At 39.9% G+C, this 27187-nt stretch overlaps 1 protein-coding gene across 1 annotated transcript; it reads right to left on the bottom strand.

Moving 5' to 3' along the window:
* Positions 1-1959: 1959 nt before the first annotated feature.
* GCLM (glutamate-cysteine ligase modifier subunit) lies at positions 1960-26746 on the bottom strand. Its single transcript, XM_027854884.1, has 7 exons — positions 26606-26746; positions 19651-19716; positions 17216-17300; positions 12642-12698; positions 11538-11740; positions 9884-9998; positions 1960-4936 (listed from the first exon to the last, which is right to left on the bottom strand). Exons 1-7 carry the CDS (start codon positions 26729-26731, stop codon positions 4767-4769), a joined length of 822 nt encoding a protein of 273 aa, XP_027710685.1. The 5' UTR covers positions 26732-26746; the 3' UTR covers positions 1960-4766.
* Positions 26747-27187: the final 441 nt, after the last annotated feature.

Here is a 27187-nt window from a genome sequence, read left to right as displayed (position 1 = left end):
ACACATAATCTAACCCTTTCATAACTGACACTGACATGTGGCTTTAAGGTTGGCGAAGCACTCTTCTCACAACCATGCTGAGGTAGTTACTCCACGTACTTGTCATCTTCATTTTACAAAGGAGAAAACTGAGAAACTTGCCTGTGGTGACACAGCTCATGAGGAGTGGGATTCAAACCCAGCTCTCCTGACTCTGTTTAGCATTTTTTTTTTTTACTTTGACATACTACTTCTTATCATCTGTTTAAGTATGTCATTGCTACTGTAGGTAGTAAATATGGATTTAAAAGTTTTTATGACTAACACATTTAAGATTATTTTAAGAAATTCTGAGAATGTTTTTCCATTTAACTTTCAAAAGCACAATAAGCGAAATGATTATTGTAATTTTATTTTCTTCTTATGTTTTGGTCCATTATCTGTGATTTTACTGTTGACGGGAACACTCCCCCCCCATAAAAAAAAATGCATACTGGCATCTGAATTCTACAAATTATAGTCAGAGAATTGCCTGGAAAACTGAATGTTAAGTGACTTGCCCAGAGTCAGCCAGTATGTTAGAAGCAACATTTGAATTCATGCCTTCCTGAATCTGAAGCTGGTTCTCTCCGCTAGTAGGTAAGCTTAATAAATGTATTGAACTAACTGGTCAATCGACAAGTATTTATTAAGCAGTCCCTATGTACCAAGTACGGTGCTAGGACTGGGATATACAAAGACGAAAATACAACAGTTCCTGTTCTTAAAAGGCTTACCTTTTTTTGGGAGGGACAAGATAAGTAAGACATATAAGCAGATACAAAATAAAAGGGAATCTGGGGGAGACGACAGTAGCAATTGAGAAAAATCAAGACTTCTGGAACTTAACTTTGAAGGAAAGCAGAGTCTGAAGAGATGGAGGTGGGGGTGGAAGAGTCCATTCAGGGCCCAGGACAGCCAGGACAAAGGCAAAGATGACTTTCAAGGAATGGCAAGAAGCCAAATTTGGCCAGCCAACAGAGTTGTGAAGGAGAGGAATAAGTCTAGAAAAATAGTTGAAGCAGATTGAGAAGGGCTGTAAATATCAAACAGGGGAGTTTGTACTTGTTTCTGGAGCCTGAATAGGGAGCGACATGGTCAGATATGAGCTTTAGAGACATCATTTTGGCAGGTTTACAGAGACGGACAAGAGTGGAGGAGAGAATTGAGAGGGAGACCAGCAGCTACTGAAATAGTCCAGTAATAGGAGCCTGGACTAGGGTGGTGGCTGACAGAGTGGAGAGAAAGGAATGGGTGAGGGAGGGAGGGAGGGAGAGAGAGAGGAGATAGCAATGACAAAACTTGACAGCCAGTTGGCTCTGTGGGGCTCAAAGGAGTGAGGAGTGGAGCATGATTGATGTTTAGAACCTAAGTGACTGGAAAGATAGTGGTGTCCTCAACAGAAACTGAGAAGTTTGGTGGAGAGGTGGGTTTGGGGAAAAGAAGATGAGATCTGTTTTGGGTATATTGAGTTTCAGGCACTGGCAATCCAATTCTAGACAATCCAATTCTAGTTGGCAGTTGAAAGAACATTAACATTATGCTCTAGGGCCCGTTTAATTACCCCAAATGAAATGCAAGACAATTCAAACACATTCAATTCACACTTTTATTTAATTAAATTCATGAGGCAAAATTTAAAACTATTATAAATATTGTAATATGTTTTATTTTACCTTAATTGTATTGCATACCTCTAAAGAGATATATAACAAGAAAACGCAGGACTATCTAAATTAAAGCATTTACCCCTCTTAAATAGATTTGTAATTCTGAAGAACTATAAAAATATCATGAAAGCCATGTTACATGTTTTTTAAAAACAAATACCACTAGCAAGTTACCCTTTACCAATTTAACAAATCTGCCAATGGAAAAAGAAAGCTTTGATACATTAGTTAACTTTGGAAAAAATATGGTCAAAAATGGATATCTAGATAATAGCAAGAACACACATCAGTTTATTAAAACAAGAGTTTAAATTCACAATTAATGAGTTTAAAATGACCTGTGAGCGTACATATTGACTGGAAAAGAAGTTACCTGATGACATGTCATTAGTATGTCAACTGCTTATATCCCCCAAATATGAATACACTGAGTAGGGGGGAATGTTAAAATGAAAATCTGCTATCAATATACATAATTGAATGGTCTTTGTATGATTAGACTTCTAGGAAAACAAAGTCCTTTTTATGTCAGTCATTACTAGGAAACAGGAAAAACAGACATTCATGCAAAGAGGGGGAAAATACCATATTGTTATGTTTTATACTTAGCCATCCAAGTGACTTACATTTGAAGACCATGGTTTGAGACAGGAACTTCCAGTTACATTTTAACTTAATTTCTTTTAAGTAGGAATCTCTAAATTGGTATTACATTGGAGTCTTACTATAGTGTAGTTTTCAGAATCAATGTTATGAGACATTGGTCTCATATCTCAATCATTTGGTCCTTCTGGGAACTAAAAATTCTTGGATGAAGTTCAAGACAGACCCATTTTACACATGATACCACAATACTACTAGTCATGTTATAATAAGGCTTCGATGTATTTTGAAAAATCCAATTTCCACTTTGACAGCCTCTTTTATAGTTTATTAGAAAGAGGTAGTAATGTAAATTATTTATACTCTGTGTCACTAAACATATGTCCCATAGAAACAAATCTTTCATGTATGATATTGATAGCTATTTTTAAAAAACCTAGTTTTTTTTTTTTAATAGTGTTATGATTCTTAGTGTTGGAGCTTTGTCACTCTAACAAGTCAAATATAAAAAAAGGCAGAAAAAAAGATGAAAGGTAAACACCATATTCTAATATTTTTAGAAAATAGGATTAAGGAAACAAAGCACAGACAACCAGAAAGGCTTAAAAAATTCAGTAAGCTACACTGGATTTGTTATTCAGCCACAAAAGGAACAAAAGCTCATTTACAAAAGGACACACATGATCCTCCCCCTTCACCGAATGAATCTATATTTTTTGGAAAGCTCAAAGCAAAAGAAGGCGAGATGTGCCTAGAGTTCAGCAGAAGCATCACTAATGTAATAACTAAAAACAAAAAAACCCCAAAACCCAACAATTTCCATTTTTACACACTCAAGGTTAAAAAAATTTAATGTAACATTTAAACTCTATATTTTGAGAATAATTCATTTTACAGGATTAAACAACTATTGTAAACTTTTTGTTCAAAAGACGTGTTAGATGGGAAAAATGTTTCACATTTCTAAAACTACTGCTTAGCTTTTGAGAACACACAATATTAAAAGTTAATATAAAAATGCTATAAGGCTTTAAGCAGGCTCAAAGTCAAGATAATAATTACAACTCTAGGAATAAAATTAGGTGGCTGATTTCAACAGGGCAATTCCTATTATTAAATAAGTTATCTATTGGCATAAAAAAATCTTGGGATGGAAAGAATGTATCTGGTATTTTAAATATTGGCATATTTATATTTAGGTCTTTTTTAGCTAAGCTGAGAAAGCTGAAGCAACATGAGTTCTGCAATTTCCTCTGGCTTCATGAGTCAAATATACTGAATGCAATCCAAAGCATATTTGGTTAATACAAATTTTTAGGTCATATTCAAATTCAAGTGCTATGGCCTACTGCCTATGAAAAAAATTTTAGCTTAAGAACCAATGAATGGCAAATGAATAAAATGTAATTAGATGGTTTTTAGGGTCCCTTCCACTACTAAAATAGTATTATTTCATTCCTTGTTTTTTGAACAGTTGGACTATACCTTAGAGAATTACTGCGCACAACTTTGGCTCTGAATTGAGGGCATTTTAAAAATCCCATTTGCGGCTTTTAGTCACCTCTTCTAGGTAGTCATTTACAATAATGGTGGTGATCATTGGCACATAATGTGCTCAGCTGATCAGGCAGCCAAATCAGCTGGGCAGAAGACCATTCAGGATGATTCAAGAGGTGTAAAGATTATCAGGAGCTGACTGTTGTTTTCCAGAGAAGCTCAGTTATTTGTGATTAAAAATGCTACCAGTTTCTTTTCAGTTACATTGGTTTGTTCTTGTAGGAAACACAGGTGAGACGAAATATGGCACAAGAACAAGGCTAGATCACCATAGCTTAAGTACAAGGTCATAGTGCCAGGGAAAAAGTTAAATTTTTATCCATGTATTGAAAAGAAAAAAAAGAAATCTATAGTATAGTAGAATCCAGCTACTCTATTTACTTTGAGATATAATTTCAATCAATGATAGGAAGAATATTCTCCAGTGTTTTAGTTTTAACAACTGTACTTAAACATCCTCATGGCCTTAAGAATTAAGAAGTAATTAAAGATTTTTCTTGGTAAATAAAAAATACAGATAGATATGTACGTCTATCTATCTATCTATATCTATATCTATATATATATCTTACCCTGATGCCTATGGCCAAAATATATCTCGCAACAATTTTCTTGATTTATATTAGTCATAAAAATAAAGACTATATTGTAAGTATTTTCTTTATAGACAATTTCTATTAGAAAACAATAGTTTAATGAAAACAATACAGTGTTTCATATATGACTGAATTGGTCTGGAGACAAGAAAGGATGCATACAGTATTTGAAAACATACTGTGTCAAAATTGACTAGACTCTTTGCCTCACTGACACAATTTAAAGTTTATAACTTTTGGTTTTTATATCTTAGGAATTTTTGATTTGGAAAAAATTACTTTTCTGTAGTGTGAAGTCAGTAGGCCACCCTCCAATGAAAAATTAAGAATCCCTTCTCTTGGCCTGTATGATGTAGCCTTTGGATTTGATAATTCCTCTGCTTTTAACAATGACCGAATACCGAAGGACCCACAGGGGCACCCACTCATTTGCTCGGATGTCGGGGAGGCTCTCCTGAAGAGCTTCTTGGAAACTTGCTTCAGAAAGCAGTTCTGGGGAGAGAAATCATCACATGTGATCAATAGTGATACATAAGCCCTTCTACCACATACATACATAAGCAGCAAAGATTTAAAATCTAAAATAAAAGTGGGTAGAATTTAATGTCTATGATATTTATCAAAAACTCATATAGAAATTCTTATGAAATACACATTATTACTCTGGGCTTGAAAGATCAAGACCCAAGTGACTATCAGAGATACCAATTTAAATCTGAAGCACCTAGTTCAGAGAGGAACATGATATTAACCAATTGTATTGGTAAGCCCCTACTCTGGGCTAAGAGCCATTAACTCTTAGTTATATGAAGAATGTAGAAGATCCAGGCACTTTACATTTATATGGGCTTTCTTCATTTTCACACTCATCATTACATTTAATCCTCATGCTGACCCTGAGGTAGCGCCATCATTTATATTCTTCATGTTTCAGATAAAGAAGCTAAGGGAAGTCCAATGTCCTGCCCTTTAAAGCTCATGCCACCAGTGTGGAGGAGCCAAGATGCAAACCTAGTTTCCTCTTATCAGTGCAGTGCTAATGCTACTACATCATAACAGTGATTCCTCTGCCTTGCCTACTCAATCACTGACAAATCTTTGTTAAAAAAAAGTTATCCAAAAGAGACTGGAAACTGATATAATCAAAGCTAGTAGGGAAAAGATCCTACCTATCAGAGAAATGAAAAAATATTGTAGCAAACTATCCTTAGAACAAAATTACTAATTGTGAGAGGGACCAAAATTAAATTTGGATCATTCTGAAATACAGCAGAGAACTAGGGTGAAACACTGCGCGCCCTGCCCCCCTCAGATACTGCTGTAATCTTACAGAAATTGATCATGCCAATAGGATGTGAAATGAAAGTAGAGACTATCTGTCTACATTTGCACAAGACTCTCAGGTATACATTAGGAATTTCTACACCGTCTCACCTGGATTTTCTAAATGAATGTGGCAGGGGGTAGGGTGGGATAGACATGCCTGAGACTGGGCATCAGGAGGCTGGATGAAAATGTCCTCTCTGGCCCAAGGGACCAAGCAAGTTCACTTACTCTCACTCTTGTTTTCCCATCTAAGAAATGGGGATAATTCCACCCATCTCCAGGGATGTTGTGAGGATCATCAATCACAGATTTGGCTCTGGAAGTGATCTTAGAGATCTTGTTCAAGCTCTCATTTTACAGATGAGGAAAACGAGACCCAGAGACGGCTAGCCCCAGGTCATGCAGCTACCAGATGGCACAGCTGGATTTGAACTCGGGTCCTCTGACTCCAAGGCCAGCAAGCTTTCCACCAGTTTATGCTGACTATCTGGACTTTGTAAGCCCTAAAGCACTGTATAAATGTCAAATGCTATTGTTACTGCTAATAATATAGGAACAATAGCCACGTAGTTAATTTAAAAATCACCTATTTTGACTAAGATATACATTTTTGTATTTTCTTTTAAAGCAGACAGACCTTCCTAAGTTGGGTTTTACTTATGTTAATAATCAAATGAGCATTTTCCCGAGCACATGACCAATGAATGACAAAATCAGTAAAAAATTTGCTGTGGGTAATCGAAATTTTCCCACAAGAATAAGGGCTCTTCTTTCAGACCAAAATAGTCTTTGTAGCTTGTTAACTTATCCTTCATATAGTTCACAACAGTAAAGTTAGCCCTCATCAAAATGAATCTCAGAATTCTAAAAACCATTTTGTTTAGAAAGTTTATGAACTAACTTTCCAGGGTCTCTCTCCCAAGAAAGTGTACTTCATTGTTTCAAGCCACAATGTCATCAGTGTGGGAACTAAATAAAATTAATATTTTCTCAATCAAAGAGCTATATACTATTCATTAACCTAACTACTTCATTACCTCCTCCAGAATGACTAAAATAACTACCTTTGACATTCCTTTTAAAAGAAAAATTTCTCCACTATGGGTCAAAACGTATTGTGGATTTTTTAGCAGCGTACTCAGAACTGATCTAGACAAAGTTCTCAAGCCCAAAGGTTTAGAATCAAAGCTATGAAGACAACACAGTGCCTGAATGTCAATAACAGACAACACATTTATTCATTCAGACACATATTAAACATTTATGTGCAAGGCATTATGCTAGCATACTGAGGAAGACACAAAGATAAATAAGGCACCACATAAAGCAATCAATAATCTCTTCATATTTTTGTTTGCATACCTATGTACATCTAAAATGCCTCTCCTTACATACACAAATACATATACACATATACATGCCTACTCAAAAGAGTAACCGAGATTCTTGCAGGTATTTATTTTACCATAATAATGGAGTGGCAATTTAATCTAAATGTCACATAGAAAAATGTCATATGGAAGTAACGTACCAGCAAAAGCAGTGTTTGTTCCTATTTGTATTCTGTTGAAAAGTCAACTTATTAAGTCTGTTAAAACCTCTATAAAAATAACTCTCTGATAAACTCTCTTTGCTTCCTCTAGAATCAAGTTTCCAATTTAGAGAAATAAGTATTAATATTTCCACACTAGCTATTCTCTTCTAGCACACAATGCTATGATTCTATCATATGGAAATAAGTTTTATGAAATAGTGTTTTTCAGATTGACATATTTTCAAATGAAGATATAAGAAGTGGTGAAAAAAACAGATGGAGCAGCCTAAAAAATGGGTGGAGTTCCTCGAAGATCTGTGATTTTGGTAATAGAGATTACTCCACACTGATAACCATCTAGTAAGGTTGCAGCCTGTGAGTTTCAATGGTTGAAAAAATTCTTCTCTCCATAACAACCTGCTGGGGACCGAGGCTGCTTCTTGGGCCACACACCCATTACCAGGCCCAGAAGTGAAGGCTCTTGGGAGTATCTCCGGGAGCCTGGGCTCTGCTGGCATAATCTTCCATCTTCAGAGCCCTTAGTGGGGGTTGATTCAACTGACAAATATGAGCTAGCTCATAACATGACATGCACGCTTGGACATTACCTAGCAAAGATAATCTGTTGTTGTTCGGTTGTATTAGTTGTTTCTAACTCTGTGACCCCTTTTGGGGTTTTCTTGGTAAAGGTACTAGAGTGGTTTGCCATTTCCTTCTCCAGTTCATTTTACAGATGAAGAAACTGAGGCAAATAGGGTTAAGTGACATGCCCAGGGTCACTCAGCTAGTGTCTGGGGCTGGACATGAACTTAGATCTTCCTGACTCCAAGCCTGGACCTCTATCTATGGCACCACCTGGCTGCCCAATTTGTCTATCCGTATTTTGTATAAAAAAAAAAGATTCCATATAAATAAATCTGCCTATACCTGTTTTATATTTATTTATACTGAATTTACTTTTATATGTCTATGTATCCCCTGCTCTTCTTGACAGTGGAGGCTTTGATGTTCGTGTACTCCCCATTCCTAGCAGTATCTGGCACATAATAGGTGCTTAATAAATGCTTACGGAGTGATAGGAATAAATATTATTTAATCTCAGAATATTATCCATAAGCATACTTAAAAGTGATGAAATTAAATCCAATCCTCACTCTCTCATATGGGAAGCTTGGGTTAACTTTTAAACACTAACAGAGGATTTATTCCTTTCCCCCACCCCCTCAGAACAGTCTGTGTGTGTGCAAAGCGAATTTTTCTTAATTTGATTAACTTGGTATCAGTGATTTCATCAGTATGGGCATATGTTTCATATGTGCAGATGGCAGCCCCCTCTTTTCCTCTATCATTTTTGCCCTTATTGCTCCAGAAATCTTCATTTCTCTAACATGACAGACCTACCTTCTCCTTTCTTGTATAAAAGAAAATCATGTCCTTTTACACCACTTTTCAATATAGTTCCCCTATGATAACATGCTATACAGACTACTTATGCCTACACCATGCCCTTTTAGTACTTATAATTGTCATGAAGATCTTAGATCTTTAGAGTTTTAAACATTTCCACAAGGTTTTTCCTGATAAATGAGTGAAATGGAAAAAACCATTTATTAATTGCATAGCATGTGCCATCTAGGGGTGCTCTGCACTTGCGGGTACACTGTCCCTGCCCTCACATACATATACATGCCCTACACATAGAAGAAACACTTGATGTACAACTATGAGAATATTCTAGTCTTCAGCCTGATGTAGCATATATTTGTTTTTTTTTTTTTTTTAGTGAGGCAACCAGGGTTAAGTGACTTGCCCAGGGTCACACAGCTAGTAGGTGTTAAGTGTTTGGTCTGAGGCCGAATTTGAACTCAGGTCCTCCTGACTTCAGGGCTGGTGCTGTATCCACTGTGCCATCTAGCTGCCCCTGATGTAGCATATATTTGAAAGCTATGCTATACTCTCTCACTCTAACTGCCAACCAAGCAAATTTGGATTGTGTTGCTAAGATTTTATAAAAGGTGGATTGTTTCCCCTCATACTCAGAATGCCTTCATTCAAATGATATTTCAGATCAATAATTACAAGAGTCTGATAACTGAGTTGATAGAATGTGCAGTTACACATTACTCAAAATAGTAGGTCATAAGTATTAAGTTTTCAGTTACTTAAGTTATGATTAAATTGCAAGTACTTTTTCCAGATACTCATCTTCTTTAATTAGGTGGCACCTTGGTTGTCTGAAAATAATGTTGCATTAAGTTAGACAAGCATAGTGTTATTTGGGATATCTTGGGAGGGAAAAATTCAACCCTTCCAATTATGACTTAGAGTTTGCATATGTCAACAGACCAGACTTTCAGAACATACTCTGCTCTACTTCTTTCTACTTATCCAGAAAGAAATGCAAAACTTTCTGAGAACAAGATTCAGAGGTATTCATATTTTGAATTCACTCAGATGAATCATTTCAGACCTCAGAGCTGCAAATCTATCATGTCACATGGCTAAAAACTAACAGGCTTTTTTTTTTGTGGGTAAGAGATATTTTTGTCTATCTTTATAAATGGAAATATAAGCCTCACCTTTGGGATCATTGTGCGTTAACAGCTGGATGTCAAACTCCTTAGCAAATGCTGTTAAATCAGGTGGCATCACACAGCAGGAGGCAAGGTTAACTTGGTTACTATTTGGTTTCACCTACAAGTGAAAAGAATTTTCATTTGACTAAGATTTTTCTAGATCTATCTTAAATTCATGGGAATATACAAGTCCCCCCCTTCAAATAAAACACTTCCTTAGCATAGTCCCAACCTGCTTTATTCAGTTCCTAGTTCAAGGACACATGTGTGGGTCACTGGTGCACATAAGAAAAATGCACAAAACAAAGAAATCAAAACTCAACTGACAGAAATGCTCAGTTTTTAAAGTTCTTTTAAAGTGTACATTAAAATGGTGTAAGATTTTATAAGCTAAGATCAGTACTGTCATGAACTTTTATTGTGAAATTCAGAGGTTGTCACCATCTATGATTCTCATTATATTTCTGTCACAGTGGCAAAAAAAAGGGAGGGGGAACAATAGTAGGTTTTAAAAAAATTACTTAAGGTCTCACAAAATTTACAAGTGATGCTGCAGAAAAATAAAAGGAATGACACTAATGGATTTCTCTAGTTGCTATAGTAACAAGGAGCTATTTCTATCACATTAGGAGCTACAAAAGGAATTATTTCATCACTTAAGTTTTCAAATGTTGCTAGCCTACATCAATGATAACAGAGTTGGGGTAAATGGCTGGGATAGGAAAAAATGCTAATTATCCACCGCTAAAAATGCCTGTTGTAAGAACCATTTAGCAGAATGCCACATTTGCTTTAAAATAAACCACATTCTGGTCTTAAAGATTAGCAGAAAACCAAGGGGTAACATTTTAAGGAAGAAGAGGATCAAATCCACAGAATCATGGAAGGTTAGAGCTGGAAGGAACCTGAAAGATCATCCAGTCCAGACTCTTTCTTTTACACTGGGGAAACTGAGGCCCAACAAATGAAGTGGCTTTCCCAAAGTCACACAGGCAGGTAAGCAACCAAGCCAAGATTTGCACCCAGGCCCTCTGACTCTAAATCCAGCATTCTTTCCACTTTACTATCCTCACTCTTTTGGTGGAGGGCACTTCCTGTACCTAGGGCTCTCTGAGCCACAATAAGATTAAAATGCTTGAAAGCGGGAAAGAATGGAGGTGAGTAAGGAAGTGAAAACAGATGTGGGAGATAAAAACAAAACCTCCGAACTTCTCTCTCCTACTTACATTTGTAGCATAAGGAGCCCTCCCACGGCAATTCTATTAAGTAAGAATTTCAGTAAATAATGCTATCAACAAAATGTGTTATTAGAGATATTCTTCTCCCACTCTAGCAGGTTACTCTAATGTAACCTATACATGAGGGATACACTGTTTTGATCACATAAGTAGCAAAGAACCAGTATTTTCTCATGTATGAATTATTTCAATGTACATTTTAAAAGTATTTTAACTTACTCAACAGAGGCTAATAATAAAAATATTAATCAGGAATATGAAGTCACTTAATTAAGTCTCCCTTCTATGCCTTAAAACTCTTGCACTGAGAAAAACCTATAGATACTGAGTTCCGTGCTGTGGATAAAGGCAAAGAACTTAAAAACTCCAGTTCCTTTCTTTGAGGCATTTGCAATCTTCCTGACAGTCTCTGTCCTTACCTGTGCCCACTGGTACAGCTGCTCCAGCTGGGCTTTGTCCAGATCAGAGGTCCCTATGGCCACGACCTTTTTGTTCTGAACCAAGTTCTCTAGTTCTTCCCAGTAAGGCTGTAGATGCTCCAAGGCAAGATTAACTCCATCTTCAACAGGGGGTGACGCGATGATTACAGAATCCAGCTGAGTGATCCCCAGAGCAGAGCAGGCTAATAGGAGAGCAGATAGAGCAGAACATTCAGACAGTTCTGGATCACACATTTGAAAGATGCATTTCCAATACCCTCCAGGCAACTCCCAGGATCCTGTCCACACTTCCGGCCAACTTTTGATCCAACTGGCTCTCTCTCCTCATCCCCCTCTCATAATTTATCTCTTGTCTCGTTTTGTCTAGCAGACAGGTGGCTATTCCTTCCTCCCTGTACTTCCAGAGCACACACTCTTACATGACACCACTAATTGTGCACAGGAGGCCCCTTTCTTCTGTGTCTGAGACCCTAGGCTCCTGTATTTCTTCACTGTAAAGGTACCCATCCAATGCTACCTCAAATGTATGCCACTGAAGTTTCCTGGCTAATATTTTGAGATTCTTCTGTATTTAAAGTTAAGATTCTGGTAAATGAATTTGTATTCTTGATCTACATTTAAAGAAATAGGTAATCAACTGTTCCATAAGGCGTAAGAATTTATCAGCTTCAGCATGTTTTTAAACATGACTGCTCATTCTAAAAATGGAAATCTATAAACTATTTATTTCAGTTGTCAACATCCATTAGTTACAGGAAAAAAAATACATAATATATTATACACCTAATACCAAAGTGACTACAGAGCTGTAAGGACAGATTGCAGAAAATATTAGACAAGGTAAACCATACATTTTGTGCTATTTCTCCTATTTTTTAATATACCAAAAAACACTCTATTATTAACCTTATATATTAGAATGAATTGTGCTTCCTGTGTCTGAAATTTATCTGAGTCTTTAAAAAAGGAAATGATTTCTCTTAAGATCCATTCACTTTCTTTGATGTCAACTAGTGGCAGTTTATAAGATTGTATCAACATAACGTCCAATACTAAGGAAAAAACAGTTCAGTTCTTGCTTACCCATTTCAACTGCACTTCTCATTGATGAAGAGTTTGATCCTACAATAAACAGTTTTGCTGGGTACCAAATAAAAAAAAAACAGGTTGGTTAAGTATTCACTTTCCAATGCTAAATACAAAAAGAATATATATTTAAAAATTAATATGCTCTGAAGTACAAGAACTAGTCTAAGTAATACAGAAGAAATTTTCTTCTGTTCTCACTGTAATCCACTAAATTTAGTTTTCTAATTATAAAGTTTATGTCTACAATGATTCCTTAATGATATGCCATATTAGCAGAAATCTACTCTTTAAAAAAAGTTTATATCACATTTACATTAATTGGAACAAGGCAGATTAAACAAATAATTCAGATCATGAATGTTAGAGTTTATTTAACAAAAGTAAGAGATCAAGTTTCTCTCAGTACGAATCCTTCTCATCAAGTGAAATCCCATGAAAACCTTTCCCCTCCGTCTAAGGGAAGGAGAGAAGAAGGGGCACCTGGCTGTCTGCCAAACTGTTAATGAACCCTTAGGTAAAAAATATGAACCCTTCCTGACCTAGAGGCACCTATCAGCACCTTATGCCAAGTCAGGGCAAGGAACCTGTTCACCCTTTGGGAAGCTGAGACAACTGGGCTTTCTTTTGTACTGTCCAATAGAGGCTTTATTTACTGAAATACATGCAACTTTACTGACCACAAAATACTGACAGGCTGTGGAGATAAATACTTTCTGGCATCAAAATTTTTTTTTTATACAGTGTCCCTTGTTGCATCTTTTTGTATGCAGCTAGAGTGACTACCTATCTTGCCTGTCCTGATTCCAGTTATGACCTTTAATGACCCGTTCTCTGCAGTGGATACTCATAACCCCTCTGGGGAAGAAAACAGAGGGGTGGCCGGTACTGATGCTTGAATGGCATCCCTCAAATAAAGACAAAGAACATCCTCATGCCTGTGTAAACTTGATCATCTTGCACTTAGTATTTTATTTTATATTTCAATTATGTAGTAAAGCTATTCGACATTAACTATTTCAGCTTAGTTAAAAACAGGAAAGTTTGCTTAGCCAGGGTGGAGGAGGGCTGGTCAGATTTACTTGGCATTTAAGATTAAGTTAGTAGTAATAGAAAAATAAGAAACCCTTTGGTAGCAATGGTTTTTATTTTATATAAAGCGGCCACTGTTTTCAACCTACAAGATCCATTTCTTCCAATAACTCAATAAAAACATCACAAGTATGCTCCACTTTAAGTAAATCTGATATGCAAAAACCTAAATTTATTCAAGGGATCCATTGAGAAGAGAAAAAGTGAGAAGGGAAGAAAGGCAAGGGCTATTCACATTTTTATTAGACTTTTATGTTATATCAAGGGTCTCTCTTCTCCTGCTACATTCTCAAATTTCTTCCTGTCTACTAGTTCCTTCCTATTTACCTTTAACCAGGTATAGCCTTTCTAAATCTGAAAAAGCATTCACTTAAGCCAAGTGCCCCTTCAAGTTAACATCCTAAAAGGGGGCTATATCTGCTGGCACCAATACTCTCAAAAACAGTTCATACAATATTCTCATACTGGGTTTTTTTTTTTCATGCATTTATTTCATTTTCCCTAACTAGATTGTAAGCTCCTTGTAGGCAGGGATTATGTGAACTCTCAAAGTGCCTAACAGCAGTATGTACAAATTAGATATTCAACATTTGATTTAGAAATTAAATTAGTGAGGATTCACTATAAGGTTACTTTAAATGACTAACCCTTCTGTATTTGAAGTATTCATTTTATCATAATTCAATTCATTCAACTTTCCACGAATACATTACTATATACAGAACCCTCTTCTTGGGCCATGAAGGGCCTTCCATGGGGCACCAGAACACTCTCCCTTTTCTGGATGCCACCTGGAAGAATTAAGAGGAAATGTATATGAATGGCATCCAAGGGTCAAGCTCAAGGGCTGATGACTAGAGGGAATCCACTAAGCCAGACCTGCTCAGAGACTGGATCCTGGAATTTTCACCTTTTATTAAACTGGGAGCTTAACCTCTTCTTGGCTGAGCATTCACAAAGACAACCAAAGCTGGCTCCAACCTACCTGTCCAGTCTGGTCACCTGACCTCCCTGTAAACACTAGATGTGTTCCAGTGAAACTAAATGTTTAATCTTGTCTCGTTCTCTCTGACATCTGGACATCTGCACATGCTGTCCTTCACTGCTCCCCCTAGCTTTCCACCTGGCAAAATCCTTCCCCTCCTCCAAGGCCCAGCTCAGGGGCTATGAAGTTCTTGAGCCCCTGCCTCAATCTCTTACAGTGCTAGGTCTGACCTCTCTCCTACACTCACATGCTCATTTCTATCGTGTTGGGTTATATGTTGCTGACTCAGCAACCTGGCTAGATTGTAAGCTCCCTGAGGGAAGGAGTGATCACTTTCCATCTTGTATCCCTAGGTTCTAGCACGCTGCCTACAGTAGGTGCTTAATAAGTGTCTGTTGAAGTGAAGTGCAAAAAGGATGCTCACTATAATACAGTCCTTTATATCACAACTAAAACGATGCGGTAATGAGGCTGTCTCTAGGGGGAGGATAATTTTTCACCCCAGCTCTCGTTTCCACAGCAGCAAGCAGGAGCACCAGCAGTCCTAATGCTTCTCTTGCCTTGCCACTGTTGCTGTGGCTTCCTGGAAGCAAGAAGGGACTTTTGTATCGGATGCTTCCATTTTGACAGTGAAAAGCAGAAAAAAGAAAAGAGAAGAACCCTGTTAAAAGGAAGCCTCTTCTCTCTACCCTCCATGAAGCTGACAGAACAGTACTCCTAACATGCAGGTCTCCTTTCACACTCCACAGCTCAATAAGCTTCCTGTTGCCTGGAGATTAAAATCTAAAGACCTTTGCTTGCATTTGAAAGCCCTTCACAACCTGGCAAGACTTTCCTTTAAGTCTGATGCTGGGATTTCAGTGGTATGCAGGACTCCCAGGGGAGGAAACTCCCTCTACCAATGCAGATTACACCTTCTTTTGAGTCTTTGGCAACTGAGAAGTTAAGACACTTGGCCCAGGGTACCAGAACTAGGATGAGTCAGGGGTGGATTCAAACCTAGGTTTTCCTGGCTTTGAGGACACTCTTTCCACTATGCCATTCTGTCCTTCTCAGGGGAGAAAAACAAAAATTCTGTTGTAAAAAAAAGTGTATATGCAGTGGCTGGCAATCCAGAGCAGCTTTCTTATCTATGTGTTCACTTCATCAGTGGGTACTGAGGGCAGAAGAAACATTGCCCTAAAAGTCAGGGCCTTCTAACTGGTCCCTCCCCACTACCACCTGTCCTCCACAAAGCTGCCCCAGTGACTTTCCTTAAGCTCAGGTCTGACCAGGCTCTTCTCCTACTCGATCACCTCTAGGGGCTCCCTGTTGCCACCAGGATGAACTTGGCTTTTAAAGCCCTTCCCAGTGCAGCTGAGACCCATCTTTGCAGTTTCATCCTAGATATCAGTCTCTTGCTCATCCTCTGTGGCCCATCCCAAGGGGCCTGCTCCCTGTTTCTCATACACCATCCTCTGTCTCCTGTGTCCCTGCCTTTGTCCCGATCATCTTTCATGCTCAGGATGTGCTCCTTTTTCACCAACCCCTGAGAGAATCCTCCAAGACAAACTTTAAGCACCCAGCATCCTCCTCTGGCACCCAGACCGACCCTGCATTTATCCTGTAAAGGTCATTGATTTTGTATTCTGTACACAGCTACAAGTCTCCTCCAATTCAGCATAAGTTCCTTGACACCAGGGACTGTTTCATTTTTTGGCTTTGTATTCTGAGCTCCTGTGCCTGGAACATAGTCAGCATTCAATAAATGGTTGTTGATGATTTTAATTCATGAATTAAAGGACAGTTTACTTATTCAAATTGTAAATGCATGGGTAAAAGACAAAGTAGCCTCCTCCCAAATCAATCAAAAAGCATTCATGAAGCACTTATTACTAGCTGCATTTAAATTTGACCCTAGGCAAGTCACTTAACCTCTCTGTGCCTCAGTTTCCTCAAATAAGGAGGTTGTACTCAATAGCCTCCAAGGTGTCCTCCAGCTCTAAATCTATGTTAGATGCGTCTGCCAGTGAATAAAACCCCATCCCCAAATCCTAAAACGACTGAGATCCTTATTCCCAGATAGCCTCCCAACAAGGACAGGAAGGGTAGAAACATCTCCTCTAAAAAAGGAACAATGAAGTTTCTATTTAACTCTTCCATTTCTTCTGCTCCAACTCTCTTACCTAATTGTCCAAAGCCAAGCACGTGGAGAAGGTTAAGCAGCACCATAAAAAATACAGAACTGAAATTCACCCCTGACTGCACAGAGCACCCCATGCTCCGGTTTTACATGATACTTGACTGATGTACAACTGATTTTTTTGAGCTTTGATTAAATCCAAGTCGTAAATGAATTTCATTCTTCCATTTCTACCAGGCATTGCACAACCTTCCCATTCATCTGAATTACCCACATGTGTGGACTGAGTCACGTTCTGTTCCTGACAAATATCTGAATACTACATTCATTGTAAAGTTAACAATAGGATGGACTTTAAAGACTGGACTTTACCAGAAACTTTCATTTCTTCTCTTTCATCAGGATTTATCTTTTCTACTGCATGAGCTACGGTACATTCCAAGACATCTGGCAACTCCTATAATAAAGAGATAAGGTTTAAGAGTAGAGTCCATAAGATAATTACTAGTGAGTAACTATGCTTTTCCTCCTTAATTTTGTTGTTGTTCAAAACTCTTTGTGACCCCTTTGGGGGTTTTCTTGGCAAAGATACTAGAATGGTTTGCCCTTTCCTTCTCCAGCTCATTTTACAGATGAGGAAACTGAGGCAAACAGGGTCAAGTGACTTGCCCAGGGTCACACAGCTAGTAAGTATCTGAGGCTGGATTTGAACTCAGGTCTTCCTGACTCCAAGCCTAGCACTCTATCTAGCTGCCCTTTCCCCCTTAAAGCCAATTGCTTTAGAATCAAGACAACCTTAAGCAAACATAATACCAGTACCAAACGAAAAACAAATGGAAAATTTTGACTAAACTATCATACTTAACCTAAAAAAAAAAATCCATATGCAAAGCAATAGCATTTCAAAAATTCTATATTCTTCAAAATATGCATTTTAAGTTAAAACTATTTGGATGGAGATATGTATTCTCTATAAAACTCTCTATAAAACAGAGAAACTTTTAAACAGAATTATTATTATTATTATTTACATAGTATAATCCATAAAATAAAAGAGTTGGACTCTTAAGTTCTATTGTGCCTCTAATATTCTTGGACAAAATTTCATGTTAAATCTTAGTCATAAAAAGAAATAATTCCATTGTAACTAAAAATGTTATGAGATGATAGTAATAAATTACTGGTAAACATGGATTTAACATACTCAATTTACACTTGTAATATTTCTTCTTTGAAGGTTTCTTGCATGGAGATTTTTTGCAAATGATCACAGAATCACCAGATTTCAAAGTTGGAAAGTATCCCTAAGATCATTTAGTTCAGCCTGTTAACTAGTAAAGTAGAAAGTGCCCCACCCCTGAGCACTGCACAACATACTCGCTAAGGCAGGGCTAGAAGGAAAACGGAGCCTACCACTTTGTAGGGCTCCCCACTTCCCTTTTAGATAAGAAGTTTTTCTTTCCATCAAATCTCAATTAGCCTCTGTAATTTCTAACCTTCCCTCTTAGCTCTGCTCTCTTACCCCAATAACAATCTTCCAAATACCCGAAGACAGCCACCAAGTCTTCTTTGCAGGCACCAAGTCTTTTCCCTTCCAGGCCAAGTATCCCTAGTTCCTTCAACTGATCCCTACAAGTTACACAATCTTGAGGCTCTTCACTAACCTGCTTGTTCTCCCCCTCCTCCCAAAATGAGGCACCCAGAACTGAACCTGACCTTCCAGGCCCATCCAAGGCCCTGCCTCTCCTGGTGTGGCCTAAGATTTAGATCTACCTTACAGATCGAACAGAAAACTGCATGTGGCCTCAGAACTGGAGGTTAAAAAAAAAAGTTTAAATGATTAATAGTGTTTAATTAATACCATAACTAGGGATAATCAGTTAGAAATATATGCAGTTACTGATGAATCCTTCTGGCTTATGGTCCATTCATATACCTACTATAATTTACATTCTAAGGACTTTTGGTGGTGGTCAGTAAACTAGTAGAATATTTAAAATGGCCATATACAGTGTATTCCAAAAGTCTTACTGCAGTTTTGGACTCAAATAGCTTAAAATTGGAATACCATCTATACCTCTCTATGTAAACATATTTACATTATATATAAGCATTAAAAGTTGACTACATCTCTCCTGTCTCTGGCTCTGTAGCTCTCTCTTGTCATTTTAAATATTACCACCAGAAGTCAGCCCATGGACCACTAATTGTTCAGAGACCTCAAGCATCATGTTATGGTGGACAGAGAGGCAGGCTCTGAGCTAAGAACACCTAGATTCAAGAACTGCCTTTGACCCATCCTCCTTGTGTGACTTAGTCCTCCCTATCAGTTGCAGAGAAGATTGCATTGGTAGGGACAGTTTCCTCCCTTAATAATTCTCTATGCCAATTAAATCACAGAGCTACATTCTCTCTCCCTCCCTCCCATATATATATAAACACATACATATAGATGCATGCATATATGCATATACAAATATATATACACATATATACATACCTTTTTACATTAAATAAAACTCCCATCATATCATTAGAGTTTTATTAGGAACAGTTCTAATTTGCCACAAGTTCTAGTGAAATGTTGCTGGATCAGTTGATCATTTGCCCCCTGGTAGTCCAGTAAAACAAACTGCCATTACAAATTATTAATTGGAATTTTTATGTTAATTCACTGTGACTTTCTTATAAAAAATGAAAAGTTCTTGTAGCAAAAGACAATGAACTTTATGCTTATTTCACTATTGATATGAACAACTCAGTACTAATATTTAATTATTTACAAAGAAAGTCATTATTTCACTTACACGAACTAGATCAGGGCTGATTTGGGAGCTCCATTCATTCAGGGTTTTTTGAATACAATCTCGAAGCTGTAAAATAATACATTTGCCATTAAAATTATTATTCCATATTTAAATATAGAAAAAAAATTAGCTATTAGACAGTCTCATATTGGGCAGAGAACAGGCCTCAGAAGTTCTGGCTCTGAGACCTGATTGATGCATCCTGGCTGTGTGAGCTCAGTGCCCCAGACAAGCACTGAAGACCCTCAGCTGCGCACCAGTTTCTTTTCCATACTGGTAGAGGGAGTCGCTGGTCCAGACAGAAAAAGAATAAGCTTAATAATAAAAAGGATTAATAAAAAACAATCACAAACTCCGACTTTATTATCCAAAGATTCTCTCTCTTCAGTAGGGTCAAATCTGTACCTATTGTATATCTCATCCTAAAGCTGAAGTTGTGGCCCTTTTATTTTTAAAAACTAAACAATGCTAGTTAAAATGTCTACATTTGTAAAAGTTCATTAATACATAAAAGCATTCAAGTAGAATCATATTTTAAAGGGCAACATTTTAAACACCTTGAAGTCATATAATTTTAGAACCAGAAGGGGGAGGGAGCTTAGTTAAAATATGCCTTTCTGATTTGGCAGAGTACTGAAATATCTAAAATGCAGGAATCAACTTGAATAATATATGGTAACAGGTATGAGTTATTCACTGAGTTCTGAGAAAGCATCTCAAACAATTACTGAACAACCACAACAAAAACCACAAACTCCTGTGCAACAATGCCTAAAAACAGATAGAAGAAGCATTAAAAGTAATGGATTACAAACTCTCCATGGGCAGAGACTGTCCTATTCGTGTTTGTAATCTGCCCAGTGACTGCTAGCACGGTCATCAGAGTATAGAAGGCTCTCCACCACTGTTCTGAGGAACTAGACTCAAGTTCCTACAAAACATCCTTTCTGCTAGCAATAGGACAACACGGACCAGGGCCTTCCTCTCTCATTACCTGGACTGAGATTGCACACGACCAAAATCTTGGTTAACACTATGCCACTCCCTAATGTTTTACAAAAAGATGATCATTTATCATCTTTTTTTAAGCAAGTATAATTTAGTAGTTTGTCAACCACTAGACTTTTTTGAAGGGGGTATACATGCTTATCTGTGGACACTTCGGGGACTATGATGAAGTAAAAAGTGTGTGTGTGTGTGCTCGTGCACGTCCTTCTTCTGGCGTTCCTTTTGTGGCCTTGTGCCTCTATTTTCTCATCTGATTGGACTAAATGATGTCTAAGGGCCCTCTTCCAATTCTAAATCCATAATCCTATTAAAAATTCACGAGACACACATACGACTTTCTGGAGGGCACTGATATGCCAGGAACCGTGGGAAGACATGGGGCTACAAAGAGAGGCAAAAAACAGTCCGTGCCCTCACGGAACTCCCAGACTAATGACAGATTAGACTGCAGAGCTCAAAGTCTCCAGCCATCCCAGGAAGGGGCCTGCACTGCCCACAGGTACCATCCTGTGTGTACAAAAGATTTTCCTGCCAGATTTTTTCAGGTTATCTAAGTACCTGCCTGGCTAAATTCTGGGAAGCTCAGCGTGGAGAAAGCTGGCCACCAGGTCAAGGATTTTTTTTCTGCCAAAACAACACATAAACATACAAACCATGTCTGTAAAGTGTGGGAAGTGAATCAGGGATCTTTTTGAAGTTATTACTAATGACATGCTTCAAACTGGCCAAATTCCATTTCAACAAAGTATTTCAAAGTCCCACACATCATGGTCCACTTATTTCATACAATATTTGATACAATTTAACTCTAGTAAAACAAAAGAAAACAAGAGTCACCTGGAGTTAATGGCAATGGGACTTACAGAGTAACTTTTTCATTCAAAGATCTTACAACATTTTTCAAATGCAGGACAACGTGGAAAGAATGAATATATTTACTGAATCTAGAGGGGCATATTCATTTAAGAAAAAAAATAGCAACTATTGAGATAAACATATACTGGCTAAGATAGAACTTGGACACAAAAGAAGGTACAGATTCTGATCACTTATGACTATTAAAGCTACATCCCAAAGATCTTTTCTGCAAAAGTGCATCGGTTACTAACACTAAGCTTAGCTGGGCTCAAGCCCAGCACAAATGGGAAATATAGAAGTTTCAGAATCAATCATTTTTGGCAGGTGTCTCTTAGCAATGGCCAGGACTATATCCCTCACAGGATCATATGAAGAAACAGTACATTACAAAATTTATTTTCTTTCTTTTTAACAAGGCAATAAGGGCTTATATGTAAATTTTATACCCTCCAGAGTCTTCAACATATTCATAGCAAATTTTTAAATGTGGACTAAACTTCTTAGTATGTACCTACGCTAGCAGTTAAGTGGCACAGTGGATAGAGTACTGGCCTCAAGTCAGGAGGGCTCATCTTTTTCAGTGCAAATCTGACCTCAGATACTTCCTAGCTGTGTAACCTTTGGCAAGTCACTTAACCCTGTTTGCCTTAGTTCCTCATCTGCAAAATGAGCTGGAGAAGGAAATGGCAAACCACTCCTGTATCTTTGCCAAGAAACCCCAAATGGGATTATGAAGAGTCATACATAACTGAAATGACTCAACAACAACAATGTACCTAAGCTCCTTCCTCCAGGGAATACAAGTTAATTTTACAGTCAGCCTAGGCAAAATATAATTAGGGATGTAAATTTGCTACAAGAAGAGAATACACTATATTGTAGAGAGAAGAAGAGCCAGGCTCCCCATGTCCTGCTGGGCTCAGGTAACCAGGGGCCTGGCTGAATGTCTTCCATCTTCCCCAAAGCAATCACTTCCCTCTGGGCCAGCACAAGCCAACATCCACCTTCTGCTTCCAACCCAATCTTCCACTGGGGCAAAAAGGAGCAACCTTCCCTTTGACCTCAGGCCTTCCTTCTCCTGCTGTGCCTGCCTCTTGGGGGAGGAAGAAAGCTGATATGCAAAGGAAGGAAAGAGACTTCTCTTTTGGAGCAGGTTCAACTCTCATCTCCTGCTAAGCCCTTCGCTGCTTGTCTCCACCCTCTGGAGGGAAGAAGAGGGGTGAGGCCCTCCTCCATGATGAATGTTCTCACATCTGGTCATGCCCGTCATATCCCAGTGATTCTGAACCCTGCATCGTCCAAACCTCATTCTCTAACCCCATCCACTCAACCTTCTCACTTCAAAGTTTCAACCAAAAACCTCTCAGCCCTTGCACGCTCCCTCTGGAATGCCTGTTCCACAAGCAACAAATTTCCCTTTAGCCTAAATCTTATTACTGAAGCCTGGCTTTTCCCTGAACACATCGCCTTCTCAGTCACTCTTTCCAGTCCTGATCGCACCTTCACTCATTCTCCTCAGCTCCCTGATCAAGATGGAGTAGCTGGAATACGCCTTCCTCCTCATTGCCAATTCCAGTTTCTTCCTCCTATGTCACCACTCAGTTAACTTCTCCTTTGAGTTTTCCACTATTCATATCTACCACTGGTAGATGTTTTCTACAGACGTCCAGGTCACTCCCCTTCTTTCCTCAATGAACTTGATACTTGGCTCAAAGGCTGTAGCGATCAAAATTTATATTCCTTGGGACCAATTGGGTAATGTAGCTCACAGTTTATGAGCTAGATTTCTTTTATTTTCTTTTTTTAAACCTAACTCACTGTGAATCTTACTGACTGGCCAAAAAATAGGTCCCAGCCCAATCCTATCTTGGTCATTGTTTGGGGTTCTGATGGCTCAAAGTGAATATAAATAGCAATTGTTTCTTTTTGGGCCAGAAACCCTGGGAATTTTTACCTCCCAGATTGATTTTTTGCCTCATTTCTTACCCAGCCTTAATCACTGAATTGGGTGTTGCCTCATACAAACTGAGATCTGGGAAAGACCTTTGCTTAAAAAGGCCAAGATCTCCCACTGCGCCCAGGTCAACTCCAGTTGTACTGATCTATATCTCATCACAGTACTCTGATGTTGAGGAGAGAGTAGAGCTGAGGACTTTTCACAGCCCTGCCTCACTTAAATCCAATTCACTTGCAAGTCAAGACATCACCTTCCTGCTGCCATGATCCTCTTTGAGAATGAAGGACAAACAACAAACAGCAACAACAACTGGCCTCACAATTTTTCTCACCTCCTTAATCTCTCTGCTGACTTCCAATCTCACATCTCCAGTTGTCCTTCAGACATCTGGAACTGGATATCCAGCAGACATCTTAAACTCAACAAGTCCAAAGGGGGCTCATTATCTTTTCCCCTAACCTCTCTGCCCACCTCCTACCTTCTTGATCACTGTGGACAGCAACACCACTCTTCCAGTCTCTCAGGTGTGAACCGTGGGAGTGGTCCTGGATTCCTCACTCTCTCTCACCCCACCCCACCCATATCCAATCTGCTGCCAAGGCCTGTCAATTTCACCTCTGCAACATCTCTTGAACTGCCCCCTTCTCTCCTCTGACCCTGCCTCCTCTCCAGCAAAGGCCCTCATCACCTCACAACTGATTGCAAATGCCTGATGGTGGCTCTGCAGGCCTCAAGTCTCTCCTCACTCCAATCTTTCATTTAGACACTATGCCCCTAAATTGAAGGTCTGATCATGTTACCCTACTTAAGAAACTCCAGTGGCCCCTATTGCCTTCAGGATTAAATACAAAATACTCTTCGGTATTCAAAGCCTTTCTTAACCTGCCTCCTCCAACCTTTCCAGTCTTTTTACATCTTACTCCCCAACATGCAGGCACTCCATCTCTCGGCTCTGGGCATTTTCTCTGGCTGTCCCTCACGTCTGGAATGCTCTCCCTCCTCAATTCTACCGCTGACTTCCCTGGATTCCTCCAAGTACTAGTTAAAAGCCCATTTTCTCCAGGAAGCCTTTCCTGACCCCTCCTGATTCTAATGCCTTCTCTTTGTTAATTATTTCCCATTTATCTTGTATATAGCATTGTTTATATATATTTATTTGTTGCCTTCCCCATGAGGCTGTGAGCTCCTTGAGGCCAGGGACCGTCTTTGGCCCCTTTTTATGTCTCCTGTACTTGGCACAGTACTTGACACATAGTAGCTGCTTAATATGTTTATTGATTGATTCTAAAGCAAAATATATATATTTTAAAACCCTTAACATTATTTCCATCATAGCTCCCCTCCACTGGCATAGCACACAATAACTTTTTAAAGTATCAAATGTGTAACAGAAAAAGATATTAACTTGACAATCATACTGCTAAATGTGAAACAGAACCCTGTATCCCTGTAAACAGAACCAGGCTAAAAGTTCTAAAAGTTCTACTCTACTGATGTCTTGTCAAGGAAGGATAGTGACCCTGAGTTCTGGAGAGCCACAACAACAGATCCCAAGCTCTGGTGGGTCCTGCTTAGCTCCAAGTTCAGAGATGCTCATCACCGACTTCGCCCCCAAGTGACAATTCATTCTTTCTCTCTCCCTCTCTCTACCACAGTAGTCAATCTTACTTGGTGGAAGGAATACACACAGAAGATATATCATGGACAAAATTAATCAAAATTAACCAATATGCTGAAAACTGACATCTGAAGTATTTCTTACAGTGTTGAAGGCTTTTCCCCGTTCATTTACGGAACAGGAAGACTACAAGGGGAAAGGGATCTGTTTCCAAGGCCAGCAGCACCAGAGATTAGTGTTAACACATCTGCACGTTTTAATGCCAGCAAGGCTGGGATAGTTTTTTTTTTTATTATTATTTATTTTAAACTTGGACTGACAGTTTTTAGAGAAGCTCACTTCAAACTTCTAAAGACAAAGGCATACAACTCTTTTGTACTGCATTAAAATTAGACTATTAGGAAGTGTCTTAGTCCCCAAAATATTAAACTCTATAGTAAAAGAAGGTGCTCTCCTGCAGGTCTCTCTCTGGCTGTGGGATTGAATGGTGCTCCGATTTTTGGAGCTCAATTTTCTGGGGCCTAGGCAAAAAAACAGCATCACTTTTGTGTGTCTAGCTCTCCTAAGGGGACTTGGGAGCTGGGAGGACCTGGGTGTGAATTTTATCTCTGACACTTAACCAGCCCTATGTTGCCTCCAGGCAAGTCACATACTCTGAGCCTCAGTTCCCTCATCTGCAACATGCTGATAACACCACTTGTAGTACCAAGTGATTGCAGTGGCTGCCGGTAGCCTGGAGAGCTGGCCTTGGAACCTGGTCCTGCCTCACAGAAGGTAACTGACCTGGGGAGTCACTTAACCTCTAGGTTAAGTCTAGGCAAGTCTTCAAGCCTATCAGATGCATTTTGCATGTGGGAATTCCCTATGACAAGGACATAACAGGTCCAGTGCCTGTGCCTTTAGGGTTTCCATTCATTAGTTCTTTGCATCCCAACTCCCGGGGCTGTGGTGAGGACTCTTACAAGCCCTACGGAAAATGGAGCAGGTCTTGTCTGTTTGGGGGGCTAAGCGGCGCGGGCGGCGGCAAAGGTCTTAGAAGAATGGACTTCCCTTCGCCAACCTTAAGACCAATAAATAGCACAGTCCAGGGCACAGAGCAGGTGCTTAATAAATACCTGCTTCCCTGACATACAGGGTAGTTGGCGGGGGAGGGGGTGTCATCTTTAAAAATTGTACATTTTTTCGCATTTCCTGCACCTTTCCCCCCAACATATGCGCGCGCACACACACACACACACACACACACACACACACACACACACACGTGCGCGTGCACACACACACGCTCGGGTCCGGGCACACCTCGGGGACTCTGCACCCTGCCGAAGAAGGGCGGAAGGGCAGCCCCGGCCTCCCGCAGTGGCCGCGCTCTCCCTGGACCGGCCCTTCGGGCAGCTCGCATCCCGCCCACCCCCGGGCCGGAGGGATGCGGGCGGGGGCCGGGACGGCGGGAGGCCTCGGCGCCCTCCCGCCCCTTCCCCCCGCGCAGGGCCCGGCGGCGGCACCGCGCTTACCTCCTCGCCGTGGCTGGACGGGCATTTCTTCCGCAGGCGGCCCCAGTTGAGCAGGTTGCCGGTCTGCAGGTGCAGGGTGCTGGCCCGGCGCAGCAGGAGCCCGGCGGCGTGGCCGTCCGTGCCCATGGCGGCGGCTTCGGGGCCCGCCGGGCGGGCGGAGCTCTGGGCCGCCCGGAGGAGGGAGGGTCTGCTAGGGAGACCGAGAGGAGCCGCGGGAGGGGACGGGAGCGAGGGGAGGGTCCGCGGGGAGGCCCGAGCGGCCGCTGCAGCCGCGGGGACTCTGACCGTCGCCCAGGCTGCCGCCGCGGGAGTCTGGGCCTGGCCTGCGGGAGCCGCTGTTTCCTGGAAGGCAATGACTAAGCAAAAACGGCGGCGGGAGAAAATGCTTTGTAACCGTTACCCGTCACCCGCGGGAGGGGGACCGGGCTGGGAGAGGGCGGAGCTGGGCCGGGGGCGGAGCCGGAGCGGGAGAGGGCGGAGAAGGTCGCCTCCTGTCCGGGATCACATGGGCGAGGACCCCCGAACGCGAGGCTGCGGAGACTGGGAGACGATCTGGTCCTGGCCTTGGCCTCTGGGAGCTGA

The sequence above is a fragment of the Vombatus ursinus genome, unplaced genomic scaffold, assembly GCF_900497805.2.
Source record: "Vombatus ursinus unplaced genomic scaffold, bare-nosed wombat genome assembly UNPS02010639.1, whole genome shotgun sequence".
In the NCBI taxonomy this organism is placed as follows: Eukaryota; Metazoa; Chordata; class Mammalia; order Diprotodontia; family Vombatidae; genus Vombatus; species Vombatus ursinus.
Note: the sequence above shows the minus strand (reverse complement) of the source record. Positions and strands in the feature narration are given on the sequence as shown.

Bases quoted from the DNA above. Each gene is read 5' to 3' on its own strand.
- GCLM (XM_027854884.1), bottom strand. From the start codon at position 26,731: ATGGGCACGGACGGCCACGCCGCCGGGCTCCTGCTGCGCCGGGCCAGC. The intron at 12,699-17,215 runs GTAAAGTCCAGT...TTTGGTACCCAG, and splicing joins AGAAGAAATGAAAGTTTCTG to CAAAACTGTTTATTGTAGGA. The intron at 4,937-9,883 runs GTGAGGCTTATA...TTCTCTCCCCAG, and splicing joins AACGCACAATGATCCCAAAG to AACTGCTTTCTGAAGCAAGT.